Source organism: Babylonia areolata, chromosome 21, assembly GCF_041734735.1.
Source record: "Babylonia areolata isolate BAREFJ2019XMU chromosome 21, ASM4173473v1, whole genome shotgun sequence".
NCBI classification, from domain to species: domain Eukaryota; kingdom Metazoa; phylum Mollusca; class Gastropoda; order Neogastropoda; family Buccinidae; genus Babylonia; species Babylonia areolata.
Window position 1 is genome coordinate 43,755,977 of NC_134896.1, and position 20,227 is coordinate 43,776,203.

At 43.7% G+C, this 20,227-nt stretch overlaps 2 protein-coding genes across 2 annotated transcripts in view; one reads left to right on the plus strand and one right to left on the minus strand.

Annotated features, from left to right (window-relative positions):
- Positions 1-9,151, minus strand: part of LOC143296061 (DNA polymerase eta-like) — a 128,383-nt gene extending 119,232 nt beyond the window's left edge. Inside the window, exon 1 of the mRNA XM_076607813.1 lies at positions 9,099-9,151. The gene's annotated coding sequence lies outside the window, so the exon portion shown is untranslated. The remainder of the gene's footprint in view (positions 1-9,098) is intronic.
- A 62-nt stretch (positions 9,152-9,213) lies between these two features.
- The window catches only part of LOC143296730 (uncharacterized), a 60,981-nt gene continuing 49,967 nt past the window's right edge, over positions 9,214-20,227 (plus strand). Inside the window, exons 1-2 of the mRNA XM_076608787.1 lie at positions 9,214-9,491; positions 18,448-18,498. Coding sequence (XP_076464902.1) covers positions 9,219-9,491; positions 18,448-18,498 — 324 coding nt within the window. The 5' untranslated portion in view covers positions 9,214-9,218. The remainder of the gene's footprint in view (positions 9,492-18,447; positions 18,499-20,227) is intronic.

A 20,227-nucleotide genomic window follows, 5' to 3' on the forward strand; every position in this document is an offset into this window, starting at 1 on the left:
GCATAGGCGGATAGTAGTTTGCACAGGACAGGTATGTCAGACCCCTGCCGGAGTCTGCACTAGTTGGGTCACGGTTAAGTATGTGTAATTAAACAGTGGTTTCTTAATTGCAAATGGAAATCATTTGCAGCTTCGTCTTTCATGAAGGACTATGTCTCTCAGACTAGAAGTCAAATTGCACTGGGACTTAGTGCTGTAGCCTTGGGCCTAACTAGCCTTTGGGATCCATCCCAATGATGAGTCCTAAGGCCCTCTTGATCGAGGGACTGGGGATGCAACTTGGGCAAAACACTCTCTACTATAAATTGTATAATCGAATTCCAGCCCGAATAGTCGGGACAGCAGTTGCCTCCTCTGCTGTTCTGATGGTGACTGTCGTACATGACTGATTATCATATATTGGTCCTAGGAGGACACCAATCAGCATGGGTAAATCAGGAAACAGCTGCTGTGTGCTTGAGGGATGAAGGTGTCCACCATGCAGGTTATGTTGAAATGTAAGGAAGCCAGAAAGAGTTGATGGGGTCTTGTGGTGCAACCGTGTGTCTGAAAGACATGGTGCTTGCTTCCAAAGTGACAACAAAGTCATCCTCTGACAGGCCCTTGACTGAAGGCTGGGGCTCCATGATGGGATAGCCTGCCTAGGCTAGAAGCCCCTGGAACTGTCTCATTGGAAAGAAGGAATTGAGAAGGAATGCCCATCTGTAACCACAGCAGTGGTTGTGTGTTGAGGCTGAAAGGATCGGGCAGGGAAGACCAAGTGCAGAAATTGCTTTCAAACGCCAATTGTTTGAGACATCGATGGTGGATCTCTGTTCAAGCAAGGTGATGGGGCGAACTGATGTGCTTGAATGCGGCATCTGCCGTGCTGGTATGAGTGGGCAGAAAGGTATGCCCCTGTGGCTAATGGACGGTTCTTTGTGCTTTGTGAGACGCATCCATCCTCGTCAATATGCCTTTCTCCCAAGTGTAGAGGAAAACAATTATTACCCAGGCCTTCTGCTACTAGAAATGAGTGGAAGAGATGGGCTTAGGGTGATTGTCTCCTGCCCAGTGGGCAGTTTTTGGGTCCGCTAAAACTTGGAAGGCAAAGATAGACACCCCTTCATGGGAGATCTGGCTAGGATGTAGGGCCCGTGTGGAGCTGTTGTCACAACCACAGTGGTGCAAACCAAGGGCTGTTGTAGGCATGCGGGGGAAGAAGGGATGCCTTACAAACATGGAAGGAATGAAAGGCATGTGTGTCCGGAATGGCACCTCTAAGTTGGACTGCCTCATCCCTCCTTGTACCAAGTTAGGGCATCTCCAGCCCTATGGGTGATTGTTGTAGGCAAATAAGTTGGGTTGCCTTGTCCCTCCTTGCACCAAGAGAGGACATTCTTAGCCCTGTGGGTGGGAAGGGAGTGTGTGTGGGTCCCTAAGGACCAGCCACTACTAAAATGTGAAGGAGAGTACATTCAGGCGTGAATGAGGCAGTTTTGTCTGTGAGTGCAGTCGTTCTCCAAAAGCAAGGTAGGGATGAATTTATGAAAATGAATACATATATGTGCAAAGGGATTATAAACTTCCATCAACTCAAGTGATGATGTCAGGAATATGCCAATGACAAGAGATCGAGTCACAAGAAATAAGCGGCTGTATAAGCATACGTGTAGCGTGCACAGATATAGCCAAGTAAATGGGTAAGTGTGCATAATCAGTAATGGAAAGGAATCTGTGTATGCACCTATATATGAGATGTACATACACATATGAATAAAGTGCCAGTACGTAGACGCAGAGAGTTCTGGGCATTGTGAACAGAAGGACGCAAATGCAAGTGTGCCTATATTGCTATGTAGGGAATCTCAATGAACAGATGTCAGTGAATGGAGATAGAAATATAATTGTACAAGTTAATATGAAAGTCGTATGAACCTATCCCGTAAGCGCACACATGTGTATACCGAGGGATAAGTATACATCTATAAGTGTAAACAGAAATGTGTATAAATGTAGCAAGATATCTCATATATATATATATATACATATATATAAAATTTAAACTTATTTATTTTTATTCCCCCCCCCCCCCCCCCCCCCCACTGTTGTTGTTGATTTGGATATTAAATCAAAAAGAATAGAAGGGGAAATATTGTGATTTATTTCCGGTTATTGTGTATAACAAGAAGAGAATGGTAATAGAATTGGTTGCCTGCAGAGGGCTGTGTGCAAGTGTGGGGGGATAAAGAACCCAAAAGTTCAGTCGCCAATAGCCTGAGAAACAGCAAGAAAGGTGCAGTAACTGTGCAAAGTTGTGTGAAGCCCATGAATGGGCATCAGGACCCAATAAGAAACATCTTTGGTGGACAGCACGGGGGGGCAGGAGTGACGTGCTGTGTCGGTTACAAATGCAGTTGCCTCCCTTGGCGCCGATAATCGGCGAAAAGGATGGTGTCTTTAGAGCACATATCCCCTGGTGTGACGTTTCCTCGCTGTAGAAGGAGGAGTGTCATGCTGCGTGTGAGAGTCCGTGGTTCGATGCCACCGTAACCAATACAGGTGAATACAGCCGCGAGGGGAATAATTATAACGTCCCTTAGTGCCGTGGGCATCCCTACCCGAATCGGTCGCCATCGGACGCGAGATGGTCGGGACATGTGGCATGACGGCGCCGTAAGCCAGTGTTATGGGCGTTTGTGGACGAAGGGGTGGCAAGTCCGTCGGCTTGCCGTGGAATGTGCATCCCCCTGTAGGTGAACGGCGGTCCAATCTCGCGAATAGTTCCTGCGAGAGGACCGACGTTCAACTGTTGTATGTTGACGGGTAAAGGGACAGACAAGATCGGCCCGAGCACTGCCGAGAGGCAGGATCAAGTTATTAAGAGGCACTCTGATGTGGAATCGCCGATATTAGTCTGGGTAACAGTGGAGTTATGCAGTGGGGCAGAAAAAACCAGCACTGCCGAAGTTCAATGGGCCGTACATGCATCTGCTCTGTGGGTAAGGGGTGGAGCAGGCGCAAGGTGTGGCACCAGTGCATAATTGCTGCAGCAAGTTACTAATGGGTTGCTGGTTGTTTGGTTGAGCAGCTTGCTGAGATGCCATTAGTGGATGGGAAACAGCAACAACCGGCGGTGTGGCAGATGGGGTCATCACCGCAAAGCTTGAAGGGACCGTGCACGCACCCGCACTGTTGGTGAGGGGCCGTGCCGGTAAAGGGAAGTAACAGCGGCGGTCACCGGCAAGGTGAAGAAGCAGGAGTTGTCTACCCTGGATCGGACGCTCAGGACAAGGGGAGGGTGCACGCACATGGACGAGTGTGTCCCCTCGTGGTCCATCTTCCTCCCTACGCCTGGGGAGGGCATCCCTAAGTACCCCAGTCGCCATAGGATCCAAGACGGAAGAGGCATGCCACATGGGGGGGCATGAGCCGATGTCACGGCAGCTGCCACGGACGCATCGCACATAGGGCCCAGTCTAGCGTGCGGATCCAAAGCCAGTGTATGGTGTTGTTTTCCCGAAGGGATTATGGCACACTTCATTGTTGGCATGGGAAAAGTGATAGAGGAGATCGACTCGGGCATCCTGCCAACTGGCAAGGCCGAGAAATGCGGATCGCGTCGAGTTCGTTCACAAACTTCTTCTTCTTCTTCTGCGTTCACTCATATGCACACGAGTGGGCTTTTACGTGTATGACCGTTTTTACCCCGCCATGTAGGCAGCCATACTCCGTTTTCGGGGGTGTGCATGCTGGGTATGTTCTTGTTTCCATAACCCACCGAACGCTGACATGGATTACAGGATCTTTAACGTGCGTATTTGATGTTCTGCTTGCATATACACACGAAGGGGGTTCAGGCACTAACAGGTCTGCACATACGTTGACCTGGGAGATCGTAAAAATCTCCACCCTTTACCCACCAGGCGCCGACACCGTGATTCGAACCCGGGACCCTCAGATTGACAGTCCAACGCTTTAACCACTCGGCTATTGCGCCCGTCATTCACAAACTGAAATGAATAGCATCAATGGAACCACTGACCTGAGTATGGGGTAACGAACCCCTAGAAGTCGCCGGAGAAGGTGCAGAAGGTGGTGAAGGTCTGGAGTCGACAGGAGGGAGTGAAGGAAGTGGAGGAGGCGGCGGGTTGGCGTTGTTGAGAGGGCCAGAAATAGAGGGCCCAGAGTGTCCATGAATTGACTGCGATCGCACCTTAATTTTAGCCCGAACTCCCAATCAAACCATATAATTATGTGACCTGGTTGAAGACAAAATTTGACAAAAAACAAGAACGCCAGAGAATCGACAGACAGACAGAAAATACAAATAAACTTAGCCGTATGAAGAGCACAGGAACACGAGTCATAATGGCTGCCGGAAAAAGAGGGCACTAGCCAGCGGGACAAAAGGGAGGTTACCTACTTCCGGGAGGTTATCGGCCGTAGTTACTTTTGTTTTCTCTGCATAGGCGGATAGTAGTTTGCACAGGGCAGGAATGTCAGACCCCTGCTGGAGTCTGCACTAGTTGGGTCACGGTTAAGTATGCGTAATTAAAACCCAAATGTTGCTGTGCACCCTCAACAACAAAACTGCGAGTAAATCACCATCACCTGAGTCATTCGACGGAATTCAGATCAAGAAAACTGAATGCCTACGCTACCTAGGAATACAGTTCAACAGGATGCTGACCTTCAGAAAACATATGGAAAATACTGTTATCATATGCAAAAAGGGTCTTTCAGTCTTGAAGGCAATGGCAACCAAAGGTATCGAACAACGCTGCTTCTTCCTGCTATATCAATTACTCGTTCTCAGTGTGATCGACTATGGACTTGGGCTAACAACACCATCTCAAAGCAGCCTCCTAAAATTAGTGAGTTCAAAATGAAGCTATGAGGCTGATCCTTGGAACAACAAAAGACACATCTACAGAAATCATGTGATACCTGCTTGACCTTCCTTCAATGCAGGCCAGAAACAAGTTAGAACAGGTTAAGACCTACTTCAGAGCATTAGAAAACCCTCAAAACCTACTGCATGATGCAGTCAAGGAACCAAAAGGCAGCTGTCTAGGATGGGGAAGATCATGGATGGGGCAAGCAGAAGACACAATCCAGCTTGTATGCCGACTACAAGACCTGAAAGAAACAAAAGAATGGGAGGAAAACCCCAAAAACCTCAATCATCTATTCAACACAGCCATTTCACCCACTCTAGCAAGACATTGTTAGGAATGGCCAGTGGGCAAAACTGACGCAGAAGTGAAGCTACTAATTGAAGAAAACAGTAAAGAAGAGGACATCATCATAACATATACAAATGGCTCAGTCACCAAATACCAATTCTGCTGGGGATTCACTGTGAAGCAAAATGAAAAAACAATTGGGGAAGAGAATGCTGCCTACAAAGTCAAAACCTCCAGCCCTATGATGGAAGTTGAAGCTGCAACACATACCTCATTCAAAAAATCGAAAGTGGAATTGGTAGCCCAGAGTGGCATAAGGCAATGCACAACTTTCAGATTCAAAAACTTACATGGTCATACTGCCCGGGACATGCAGGTGTTATAAGGGAAATGAGCAAGCTGACAGACTTGCTAGTAACGCAACAATAACAAGTGGCCTACATCTAGGAAAATCAGAAATCCTCAGAAAAGTCAAAGAATACCAAAAAGAACAGGTACAACTACAAGGCCATCACACCATCAATTGCCTCAAAGAAAGAAAGGTAGAGAGAGGGAGTGGCCGTAAATCTCGAATGAAAGGTAGAGCATGATGCTTTGCAAATCAAACGAATATTGCCACCACTTCAAAACCAACATTGCACAAATTTCTTCAAAATGGAACAGAGTCTCTCTGGGCTTTTCCAAGTACAATAGACTGAGCAACACACTAGACATCAGAGATTTTTTCCCACCCTTCTTGCTGCCAATCAGTAGCAGTGTGTGTGTGTTTGTGTGTGTTTGTGTGTGCGCGCACGCGCGTGTGTGTGTGTGTGTGTGTGTGCATGCGTGTGCACACGTGAGTGTTTAAGTGTACACATGTCAGGAGAGATCTGCATGTGCGAGCACGTCTGTATTTGCTTATGTGTGTGGGTGTGGGTGTGGCTGAGGATGTGGGGGTTGTGCATTGTGGGTGCTACAATTTGTGTGTGTGTGTGTGTGTGTGTGTGTTTGTAGAGGATGAGGTGTGTGTGTGTATGCATGTCTGTATTGTGGGACCAATGGAATATTGGAACGTGCAGATGTGCATATATATATATATATATGTGTGTGTGTGGGGGGGGGGGGGGGGGGTATGGGCATATGTGTGTGTTTGTGTGTGTGCATGTGCATGTGCCATGGAAGCTGTGATATGTAGCCTAGAAATGCGTGTGTGGGAAGTGGGGTGGGTGGGGGTTGCAGGGTAATTTGGGAGATGGTGTGTGTGTGTGTGTGTGTGTGTGTGTGTGTGTGTGTTGGGGCTCATGTATGTTTATGTGTATTTGGGCCAGTGCACTTTTGCTTGTGCTTTCATAACTGTGAAACTGCATGTTTGTTGCACATCTGTTTTGTGTGTGTGTGTGTGTGTGTGTGTGTGTGTGTGTGTGAGTGTGTGTGTGTGTATATTTTACATTTATTTCCTTATTTGTTTATTTATTATCATTATTGTCTTTTTATTTTATTTTATTTATCTTTTTTTTGTGATTATTTATTTATTTATTCTATTTTACTTTATTTCATCTTTGTTTATTTTTCCTTTTTCTTTTCTTTAATATTCATTTACTTCTTTTCTTTTTTCTCTCTTTTTTCATAATTATTATTATTTTCTTAAATATTCATGTACTTCTTTATTTGATTGTTTTTTAATTTGTTTATTTCTATTTCTATTTTATTTTATCTTACATCATTTTTTTTTATATCATTTTTTCTCAGTGCCTAAGCATGTTGGGTTATGCTGCTGGTCAGGCATCTGTTTAGCAGATGTGGTGTAGCATATATGGATTTGTCCGAATGCGGTGACGCCTCCTTGAGCCACTGATACTGATACTGATACACACACACACACACACACACACACAAAGTACACATGCGTGAAACATTCACACACACACACACGTGTACTGCACTTGCAGTGTGCGGCTTCTGGGAGGACAGGCATGGCAACTGCATGGCGCCAGCTGTGCAGCAATTTGTTTGGTCCATCTATTCATAGGCTCATGACTATAACAATAAGCACTGTTCAAAGACCACAGCCATGAACAAATTGATCTATAAGACCCACAATAAATAATAAACGTACCGGCAGGCCACAAACACAGTATAAGCTTACATGGGTACATTTTTTATGTTGCCCTAACATCTGATTAACAAAACGACCACAAAATCTCTAACCTTAGCAAGTTTCAAAAAAAAATTTCTACTTTGGCCTACTTCAAATTTGAAATTCACACTGTCAGTCAAACTCAAAGAGACAGAGGTGGACCAATGAAGTCCCATGTTATATATATATATATATATATATATATATATATAAATATATATGCTTCATGCAGGTTCTAAGTTCAGCAGCTTTTGTCTGTCTGAAGCAAACACACTGACAATGAAAGTAACCCTACCAGACAGGTAACAGGGCAACTGGCCGCTGATGTCTGGAATCTCAGTTTTGCCGATGTATGTGCAAGAAAGAAATGCGAGGGAGTGAGTGTGTGTGTGTGTGTGTGTGTATGATAGGGACAGACAGACGGAGAACATGTATTCAAATTTCAATTATTAAATAACAAAATGCCGCATTCATCATTTGAAATGGAGAAATCTGCTTACAATCTATCTGTGAAAATTACAATCATGTGTGGGTACTAGGAATAATATGTAATATTCAGTTCAGTGAACTATAGGACGTTCCCTCTCTCTCTCTTTCACACACACACACACACACACACACACACACACACACACACACACACACAAACAAACACACACACACACACACAGAAATATCTTGCGATATTCAGCTTCCCATTGGAAGTAATCCACTGATTATTAATAATCGGACAGTTCGAAAAAAAAAAAGAGAAAAAAAAATGTTCTTCTGAAAAAAGAGTTTCAGTTAAAGGTATTGCAGAATGAACAAATTTGTTATGTAATATGGTGTTATTGTTTTTTCCTCAAATCAGCATTAAGAATAAAAGAGAGAGGTGCGGAAGCTCTGGTTATATTTAACCATTGCTTGAACTGGTATGAGGCATAGTGTGTGTGGGTCAGAGGAAACAGTGGTACTGGGACACTGCTGCTCAGTATAAACGATATCAACAGACCAGATTCTTTTCCCCATGTCTTGCAGCCAGAAATATGACCCCTAGACTCATGACAACCTGTCAGTGAAGCCAATGCAGGAATGGTCATGCAAAAAAACTGTCCAACTGTGAGCCTGTATTTTAAGTGGAATCCCAAAGTTTTTTCATCAGCACTTTTTGTCTTCATCCATTTGACACCTCAATCATCTTTGCGGACAATTAACTTAAAATTGAACTTGAAAAATCAGTGTTTTAGGCCAATCTGGCCTTTAAACGGTCCATAACTTACTACTAGTACTGTGGCATGCATGGGTAATAGATTGCCTACATGTACTAGCAGTGACATACTGGATCATACTCATAGACAGTTGGGCTGCCTCTCCAAAAAACGTCAAGACTGCTCTTGAAATTGTTTACTGATGGGGCTGTGACCACGTCCCCATATGTTCACGACTCTCTGGAGAAGTAACAGCTGCGTACTTTGAGCCTGCATCGTCCCTTGGCCAGCTTCGGGGAGCTTAAGGGCAGATCGCCAATAGGTTGTTTAACTCACCGCTACAAGCGCTGTGCACACCCACTTGAATGTCTCAGTGGCAAGACAACGTGTCTACCAAACTGAAGATGATGAGTGAAGCTTCTGATGTGTGATGTTGGTGTTTAAACTGAAGACATAGTTACAAATTGTAAACAATGGAAGATATCTTTCAAGTACCTTGGTTTGTAACAAGCTTAAACTAAAATGGGTAATGATGCTTAAGTGCGATTATACCATCAACATGTTAGCATTCTTGCTTCTACAGAGACAGACAGACACAGAAAACGTATCAGTTTCACCAAATACCATAAAAGATGGGCTGCTTGAAACTCGCTCCAGATTTAACATAAAGGAAGCGGATGTTGCAGTTTCACTTTTAAATACATGCGCACAGAGTGTCAATGACAAAGCTTGTCACACCGGAAAATGGACGGAGTGGAAGTGCTTGCGTACCTTTCCTCTTTGAATCACATTACTAGAAAAATAGCACAACCACAAACGTTGTTAGTAAAGTACATAGGGAACAAATGGCCGGAGTATTCGCCTGAACAGCAAGAGGAGCTATTTGATGACTTATGCGTTCCAAATTCTGCACGGTTTGACTTGCCATCGGTAGCAGACGATGATTCCGGGTTGCCGTCATGCTGGCCAACACTGAAACTTCCATCTGGGGAGAAAATAATTGTCGACGAAAACGACGTAAGGAAGTCAAATGACTTAATACTGGGGTTAATCTGGGTGATGACTAGAAAGCTAAGTGTTTTGTTGTTGTCGTTCCAGGTACTCGTGAAACATACCCACCAACCACCCCATCCGTCATCCGCCACTCTCTCTCTCTCTCTCACACACACACACACACACACATGTTGAAAAAAGGCTGAGGGAACTTGATGCCTCAAAAGCACAAGGACCAGATAAACTTGCATAAGTGACAGAATAATCAACTAGCTGATTGTGGTCGCTGCCAAGGAAGAAGAAATAATTCCACACAGAGTATTAAAAGAACTTGGCATAGACTATAGAGTTGTCATACCCACTGACGTTGATGTTCAATAAGTTATTAGCATCTGGAGTTGTTCCCAAAAATTGGAAAAAAGCTGATGTTACAGCAGTTCTCAAGAAATGTCTAGGTCCGAGCTGTTTCCCAACCAGTCAGTCTTACTTGCATCACATGTAAGATTCTGGAATCCTTTGCATTAGGGATACCATTATTTCACACATGGATACTATCAGTATGTATGCTAAGTCACAAGTGCCAACATGGCTTTAGAAACAAAAGGTCTTGTTTCACACAGATTTTAGAGGTGATGGAGGAAATTACAAAGTTATTCAACAATGGTGATATAATTTATATACAGATTTTGACAAAGCTTTTGAAAGTGTACCACATGAAAGACTGTTAAGGAAACTAAAAGCTTATGGTATATGTTGTGTCCATCGTAGCCAGTCTAAAAATATACATTACATGTTTGCTAGTTATGTGCATAAAGATGTGCAGATGTTACCAACAGTTGCTGCAAGTAAAGAACTCCGTGAAACTGTCACCCTGTGATCTGGCATAGTTTTCATTGTGTGCACAAGCCGTACATACGCATACTCCTAACATATACACACAACATAAAAGTATAGTCAGTACCTTTCATGGATGGACATGACTTTTTTTTTTTTACAGAAAAAACTCAGAGTTAGTGATGAGTACTCATTAGGCTGACATTCGTAGTGGAATACCGCATGGAATTATTCTAGGACCAGTGCTTTTTACTATAGATTTTTATACATGGTCTTGGAGACTGTGTAGAATCATCTTGTAAAATTTTGCTGATGATACTGTAGCGACTTGCGGAACTTACCTCATTCGAGTTTCTTTTGATAGTTATCTTGCTTGTCTGTTGTTAGGGTTAGGAGTTCCTTCCCTTGTTGTTGTCTTGAGTAACGTTTTTGTTACTTCGTCGATCTTTTCTGAGATATATTAAATCTCACAAACTTACCAAGTCTTTGTCTACAAATTATTGTCTTCCTAAATTGGTGACCCCGACACTGAACAACGTAAAAATGGCTGAAGAAATATCTCCTAAATCTGTCCTAGCTGACTTAGCTGTTCAACTACAAGCTCTCAATGCTCAATCAAACCATGTCAACACAGTGGCAATCAAACTTCCAGAGTTCTGGACCAAGTCACCTGAAGTTTGGTTTGCCAGGGTTGAAGCACAATTTGGAACCAGAGGAATTGATCAAGACCAAACAAAATACGACTACATTGTCAGCGCACTAGACATCAACACAGCAGAAGTAGTACAGTCAATTCTTATCAACCCACCAACTGATGATAAGTACAACACATTGAAGAATGCTCTTATCAAGACTTTTGGCAAATCTCAACACCAGAAAGATGCTGAACTCCTCAATCTCAATGGACTTGGTGACAAACGCCCTACTGCTCTCTTGCGGAAGATCAACGCCCTCACTGACGACCCCCAAACACTAAAACGCGCATTGTTCCTGGCAAACCTTCCTTCTGACATTCGAAGCATTTTAGCAGGACACAACATCGCAGACACAGACACACTTGTTGAGGCAGCAGACCGCATCTGGGAGGCACGTACTGCCTGTGTACAACAGGTCTCCATGGCACCATCAGAAACACACAGCACAAACATGAAACTGCTCTCTGATCAGAATGTGGTTGCACCACCATCGGAAAAGACTGTCTTTGCCTTTCAAAAAGAAAACTCTGTAAAGCGACGCCCTGCTCCTTCACAGCGTAGCACAACCAGTTCGTCTTCCGTGTGCTTCTACCACCAGAGATTTGGACCAGATGCCCGCCGCTGTCAGCCTGGCTGCAAATTCGCATCACTACTTTCCAGAGCAAGCAACCAACGTGCATCATCCCAGGGAAATGCCAGTGCCGGCCATTAAATGTGTTTGCAGCCGGCGTTTCCAGTTCCAACACGTATTCAGTTTATGATCGACGCACTGGCCAATCTTTCTTGATTGACACTGGCGCTCACATGTCAGTTTATCCAGCCTCTCCACAGGATCGCAAGACCAATCCACCTTCCATACCACTCTCTGCTGCTAATGGAACTTCCATTAAAACCTGGGGCAAACGCAACATCCCCTTGTAAATTAAGCCTAATCATGTGTTCACACACGAGTTTTAACTCGCTGACGTTACTCGCCCCATTCTTGGTGCTGATTTCTTCATTGCTCATGAACTTATCATTGACCTTAAGGGCAAGTGCCTTCTGTCCCTTGACAATGCCTCTGTTTTCCTCAAAAGCACCGATTCCTCCATGACTCTTGCAGGTCTATCACTTCATCCACACAACAAGTACTCTGACCTCCATCAGTTCCCAGAGTTACTCACTCCACGTTTTGACTCGACCATCAATAAACATGGTGTGGAACATCACATCATTACTCATGGACCGCCAGTGCTCGTGCTTGACACCTGAGTCCAGAAAAACTGACTGCTACAAAAACTGAATTCTTGAAGATGGAACAGATGGGCATCATACGTCGGTCAAACTCACCATGGTCTTCACCCCTCCATGTGGTTCCCAAAGCGGGGGGCCTATGGCGACCCTGTGGTGACTACAGACAACTGAATGCTGCTACCAAAGATGATCGCTATCCTTTGCCTCATATCCTCATATCAACAATATCCTCACAAGATGCAAAATCTTCTCCAAGATTGATTTGGTCAGGGGCTACCATCAAATTCCTATGGCACCATCTTCTGTTACAAAAACAGCCATCATCACACCTTTCGGACTCTGGGAGTACTTTCGCATGCTCTTCAGCCTCAAGAATGCTGCTCAGGCATTCCAGCGACTGATGGATGGCATCCTTCGGGACATACCGTTCACCTTTGTCTACATTGATGACATTCTTGTGGCCAGTCACTCACACAAAGAACACCTCGAACACCTCAGTCAACTTTTCCAGCTACTTTCCGCTAATGGACTGGTTATCAACAAAGCTAAGTGCGTCTTCAGTGTTTGTGAGCTGGATTTCCTTGGCCACTGCGTCACTGCTCAGGGAATACGTCTACTTCCAGACCGAGTGGCCGCTCTTCAAGACTGCGCTCCCCCCACTGATCGTTCAGCTCTTCAAAGGTTCCTTGGAATGATGAACTACTATCATCGTTTCATTCCACATGTTGCTGACATTCTAGCCCAACTCCATGCTCAGGCAAGTGGTAAAGGACAAACTATTCAGTGGTCTGAGCCTTGTCAAACTGCGTTTGAAAAAGCCAAGGAAGCTCTGAAAGAAGCTGTGCTTCTACATCATCCTCATCTAGATTCACCTACAAACCTCACAGTCGATGCTTCCAACACAGCTTTGGGTGCCCAGCTTGAACAGAAACAGGGTCAGTCCTGGGTACCTCTCGCTTTCTTCTCTCGAAAACTTTCTGAAACAGAGAAGAAATACAGCGCCTTCAATCGTGAACTTCTGGCAGCCTACAGCGCAATCAAACATTTCAGACACTTTCTGGAGGGACAACCTTTCACACTGTACACTGACCACAAGCCACTAGTGTCCGCACTCAAGAGTCAAACTGAACGCTCTACTCAACAAACGAGACACCTCTCCTACATAGCTGAGTTCACCACTGACATCCAGTACATCACTGGCAAGTTCAGTGTTGTAGCTGATGCCTTTTCACACTTCAGCATCAACTCCAACTCTGAGGAACAGAGCTGTTTCTCCATTAGCAGCTTCAGTCAACTTGCTCAAGACCAAGTCCAGTCTGGTGAGATGGACTCCTATCGAACAGCTACCACTGGCCTCAAACTTCAAGACATCGAGTTTGGTACATCAACTGTGCTGTGTGATAATCCACTGGTGTCACACGCCCAATTTTGCCAAATTCCTGCCCAGTTTTTGATCAAATCCATGGACTCTCACATGCAGGTCCACGCCCCACACAACAAGCCATCACCCAACGCTTTGTGTGGCATGGCATGAAGCGCAACATCTGCAAATGGTGCAAGGAATGCCATCCCTGTCAGTCCTCCAAGATTCATCAACACACACGGGCACCACTGGTGGACCGCCCACCTCCAACTGACAGGTTTTGCAGTCTTCATGTGGACCTTGTAGGACCACAGCTGGCCAGTCAAAGTATGACCTACCTGTTCATCATCATCGACCGCCTCACTAAGTGGGCAAAAGCCATTCCTCTTCCTGACGCCCATGCCTCTACTTGTGCTACTGCTCTTGTACATCACTGGATCGCCAGGTTTGGTGTTCCTGAGGACATTACCTCTGATCGAGGAAAGCAGTTCACCTCAGTGCTCTGGGCTGAGTGCAACAAACTTTTGGGCGTTGAAGTTGACACAACCACAGCCTACCATCCACAGGCAAATGGCATGGTTGAATGTTTCCACCGTCAACTGAAGGCAGCACTCAAGGCACGTACTACCACCCCTGACTGGTTTAATGAATTGCCCTTGGTCCTTTTGGGGATACGTTCTTCATGGCGGGTGGACCCTGGATGTTCTCCTGCTGAACTCATCTATGGCTCAGCTCTTCGCCTTCCAGGTTAATTTCTTCAAACATTAGATGCATGCACCATGGAACCAGACTCGATGTTTGTCAAACATCTGCAACAAACCATGCATACTGTGCTACCACCAGCTCCAACGTACCATGGAAAGCAGCCTGTCTATGTTCCTTCAAGCCTGGCCTCCACTGGGTTCATGTATGTCAGACACGATGCCCACAGCCACCCACTCCAACGACCCTATGACGGCCCATACCGTATCATGGACACTGGTGACAAATTCTACACCCTTGACATCAAGGGCCGTACAGAGAAGGTGTCTGTGGACCGTCTCAAAGCTGCTTTTGTCACACCACCCTTCACTTCAGAGCGCAAGACTGTGGTTTCCCCTGGTACTGACGTTTCACCGTCATCACCAAAGACAACATCCTCTGCAGCAGAGTCTGCAGAACCATCCATCAAACCATCATCATCTCCTACTAGAGATCATCCTCCAGTCGCAACACGTTCAGGGAGCATTTCACGCCTGCCACCAAGATTTTGATGACTCTGAATTCAGTTTTGTTGTTTTCAAGATTGTCAAACATTTCGCTGCGTAGTTGTACTCCACTGGGAAGGGAGTAATGTAGCGACTCGCGGAACTTACCTCATTAGAGTTTCTTTTGATAGTTATCTTCCTTGTCTGTTCTTAGGGTTAGGAGTTCCTTCCCTTGTTGTCTTGAGTAACGTTTTTGTTACTTCATTGATCTTTTCTGAGATATATTAAATCTCACAAACTTACCAAGTCTGTGTCTACAAATTATTGTCTTCCTAAAATACCAAAATATATAATAAGACATGCAACAGTAACATCTTGAAACAAGATCAAGACGAACTCCAGGCTTGGACACAGAAATGGAATCTGTATTTTAATGTGTACAAATATAAAGTGGTGCATGTTGGCAGAAGAAATGCAAACAAAACATGCTCTATACAACTAAATAATAATACAAACAATGAAACATTGTAAAATCATATGAAATGAAAAAGACTTAGGAGTAGGAGTCACTAATTTTGATAGGAATCTTTCATTTGACCTACTCATTCATTACTACATGAATTAAACAAATCAAATGATTGGAATAATCAGAATAACTTTGACTTATCTTGACCATAATATTTTTATAAAACTATACGAAGCTCTGGTGTGACATCACTTGGAGTATGGAAACAGTATGTGGTGCCCTCATCTGAAGCGATAATCATTTGCAATTGAGAGCGTGCTGAGAAGACCTACGAAGCTTTTACATGTATGAATGTAGGTACATGACTCGTATGAGTCATAATGATCAATTATTATTTTCCCATAAGGGTGGAAGGATATGTTGTGATATCATTGAGACATATTAACTTTTCAATGGTCATGTTGATGTGTCTTGGGAACAGTTCTTCTCTGTGCCTCAGTGCAGTTCCACAAGAAATACAGTTGGAAAAAATGTTGTACAACATTCAAATACTAATACACGGAAGTTTTGCTTCAGTAATACAGCTGCTAATGTATTGAATCAACTGTCACCTGATTTAAAACAAGCCTTTCTACTAACTCATTCAAGAACCAACTGGACAATTCTACAAAACTCTTTAACTATTTTTAGAGAGTTTGAGGAATAAATAACCCGTAAATGAAGTGTCGAACCTTGACCAAAATCTCAACCAAAATATATGAAATAAAGAAGGGACTGTTTAAAAGCTTAAAAGCTTGCTTTGTCCCTATCCTACTGCTGCTGCTGCTACTACTACTACGACTACCACTGCCACTGCCACTGTATACTACTACTACTACTATACACACTCAGGGAGTTGGATGGGATGGACAAAACAAATGAATTCTTGACTTTGATGTATTACAATGTGGGAGCCTGGTTGGCTTTTCACAATGGGAGAAGATTTGCAGCTGTACACAGCACACATGCTACTGTCACTTTGATGGTGGTCCTACACCCTTGCTTGCTATGTCTGCCAGTATTACTGTGTGTGTTATCCAGTGTATATCATGTAACAGAGTGGTAAGAATAGATCATGTGAGATCGATTTTAAGGTAAGATAGTCCAGAAAGGGAAGCAGAAACAGACTATGAACACTTGACACTTATCAAACAAACACATGACAAATTGCAAAGTAATACATTTTAAGTAATGATAAATACATTCTAAACCAAAGAAACATAAGGAAGACAAACGTTCAACTAATGCAAGAGAAAAATAATTTCAGTCTGTACACTGCCTCCTGCAAATTCGTATTGCATCTTGTCTTGTTTTCATGTGTGTGTATTAAAGTAAAATGATTAATCATTGCACTGATCCCTAAATTTTTTTTTTTTTCTGCCCCATCATCTGCACCGTTTCAGTGGCATTACTCCCACGCCGCTCATTTAGATTCCCCCATACTCAGCCACACCCGGGTTCGTCCGTCGCAGTTCCAGCGCCGGCAGTCAACAGGGAACCATCGATGTTAGGTCGCCAGGAGGCCACACACCAGAGGAGACCCTGCACTGCTGCTGAGTCACTTCGGTGGTGTACAGTGGTGCCTGTTCTGTTTTAATGTACTTAGGACACCACCTACTAAGCCCCCTACTAACGACAATAATGGCTTAGTCGCGGAGCCAGACTGAGTGAGCGTCCCTCCCAGAGTGGAGACCGCCACCACGTCCCTCAAACAACAGCCCCCCATGAGTCTGCCGACACTGACGACATTGACAGGACTCACCCCAAGCACGGAAGTGGAGGGGTATCGAAACTGAGGTCACCATGAGAGCAGGGCATGAAAGGCCACAGACTTTGAGACTATTTTGTTTATATTGATGACGATGAAAGAGCAGGAGGATGACGATGATGATGACGATGTTGCTATGGAGGTCCATTTTGGTTTGGGACTGCGTGACAAGGCTGTACTCTACGCTTCCTGTCATAATGATATCCCGGCGTTAACCAGGCCCGAGAGATACAGACACTTGCAGTGTTGGTCAGGTAATTAGAGCAACACACCCAAAGACGCATCCTTGAAGTGGATGACACTCGACTGTGTGGTCCCAGTCTCCCCATTTAAGGCCACAGCACACTCAACTCTGGGTAGGAGCCGGCCACGGGCCGAAAAACCCACCTCCGCTGGGATTCGAACCCGCGTCCTCCCAGCCGTCAGTCCGCGACGCTAGATCCCTAAATTTTCATTGAATTTCAAATCATTACTAATATATAAAAAAAATGAAATAATGATAATAGAGAGTACTTAAGTTATAGGGCACAAACTCCCCATATAATGGGCTCTTAGCGTCTTATTAAAATATGCAGTTGTGCATAATAACATACTTCTGCACATGAAAAAGCAAAACAATTTGTCCAGACACCAAGACAGTACTATAAATTGCAGATAATCACACACACACACACACACACACACACACACACACCAAAAAATGCCTTACATATCACACACACACATGCCCGCATAGATGCACCCGCTCGTGCACACCCCCACCCCACAGACACATACACACTAAATGATGATTTCAGTAGAGAGTACAGTGGGGTGGGTAGGAGGAGGAAGAATAGAGACAACTGAATTAGCTATGCTTCATCTCACCCAAAGGCCTGTTTAAAGAGGTTGGTTTTCAAGTTTGTTTTGAAGGAGGACAGCATTGGTAAATGAAGATCTAGAGGAAGAGAATTCCAGACAGAAGGTGCTTGATACTGAAAAGCCCTTTGCCAAAATGTCTTTCTCTTTGAAGAGGTTTTGGGGACTCAAAAGAGCTTTTCAGCAGAAGACCTGAGAGAAAGGAAAGGGGTGTAACTAAGTATAAAGGACAGAAGTAAGATTGATGGGAGAGATCCTTCAAAGTGACAGTAAGCCAGTATGGCAGTCTTGTACTGAATTCTGTACTGGAGTGGTAACCAATGAAATATGATGCCTGTGATTTTAAAGATGTTTTAAAGATGTTAAGCAGTTAGTACAAACTACAATATAAACTGATGATTTCTTTCTAGAACAAGTTATTAAACGAACTTGTACTGAACAGTTCAGAATTTCTGATAAAATTTATATGAATAACAGACCATACAACGTGTTTTCATCCATGTAAAACTAAAATGTTCCATTGTTCTTTTTCTGTAGATATGGACCTGGCGGGATGAACACTCAGGGCCATTTTCTTGGAAATCCAAGGTATGTTTGGTGTATAATTTGGTTGTGTTATGGAAACTAGAGCAACAAGGGAATCATGACTATATTTCATTATTTGTTGCTTGAAAATTACTGTACTGTGCTTGGGTATTGGTTCATGTTCGCTGAAATTTTGTTATAGCAATGAGCAGTAACTACCTGTAAAAACTGTAATGAAATATTTCTTCATCTTCTTCTACAGTGACTACTTCTTCCATGTGATGACCATCATCTGTATGCAGATAAAACTGTCATTTTGTGAGAGATTGCTGTAGGGTGCAGTTTGACTGGACTGCTGAGAGACATGCTGTTTGTTGATAGGGGAGTGGGGGAGGGGCAGTTCACTGGTATGTTTGTGTCTTTAGCAAGGCCAATGCAGCTACTGTAACAGTACCTAGGAATACTCTCAACCAGCACAGCCGTAGCCTTCCATGACTCAACTTATCAGTGGGAATGGAAAAAAAAAAATGGAAAAAAAAGGTGAGGTGAGGTGGGGCATCTTAAGAAACATGGGGTACAGGGGGTTGGAATTTTATTTTGTTGAGTAACAGGCAGGAGGCTAGTCTGGACTTGAAGCAGTCCAATGTCTCAGCTGTGACAACTTCTTGGGGCAGTGTGTTCCATTCCAGGATGATGCAGGGGAAGAAAGACATATGTCTGTACTCTGTCCTGCAGGCAGGGATGTTGTAGTTGCAGGTGTTGTTTTATCTGGAGCTCAGCCTGCTGCTGTCTGATGGTCTTGGTAGGCAGACTGAGTTTATGGAAGCGAGTCCATGGTGGAACTTAAAAAAAAAAAATTTCCAAGGGAGCTTTTTTTCATCTGACTTGCAGGGGTTGCCAGTTGAGAGAGCTGAGGGTGGTGTTGATGCAGGATGTCTGTCAATGTCAGTTGGTGACCCATGTAAACCCCAATTTCTCACAGTCCCATGATTTTTCTCACTTTGAGAGAAATTGTGGGATTGCAAGAAATCGTGGTCGTTCCCTTCCCACGTTTTCTCTCAGTTGCGAGAAATCCACATTGTGAGAAATCATGGGAAGTCCCCCTTCTTTTAATCAAAAATACTTCCTTTATCATTGGAGTTGGGTTCTTGTCTTTTCCAAATGCAAATCAAAGAGAAAAATCAGAGAGGAAAAGAAAAGAGAAAGAGGCAGCGACAACAATGATGATAATGATAATGACAGTGGCATTATTGAACGATGATAATGATAGTGACAGTGGTGTCATTAAAGACCTCAACAGTAATGACACTGAGACACATCTGTAATTGTATTTTAACAACACATACTTAACGTGTAATTGTATTTTACATAACATGGATGAATGCAATGACCTCAAATTCAACTTCAGAATCAATAGCAGCGACAACAATGATGATAATGATAATGACAGTGGCATTATTGAACGATGATAATGATAGTGACAGTGGTGTCATTAAAGACCTCAACAGTAATGACACTGAGACACATCTGTAATTGTATTTTAACAGCACATACTTAACGTGTAAATGTATTTTACATAAGATGGATGAATGCAATGACCTCAAATTCAACTTCAGAATCAATAGCAAACAATGAAATTAAGACAATGTACATAACTCATTGATAATGTAATAATTCTTTTATGAAATAACACAAAAGAATATAATAGAATATAATAAGACTTGAACAGAATTTTACCCGAGGGATGTTGGGAATAACACCAAAATGATTCAATTCTCTAGATATAAATGCG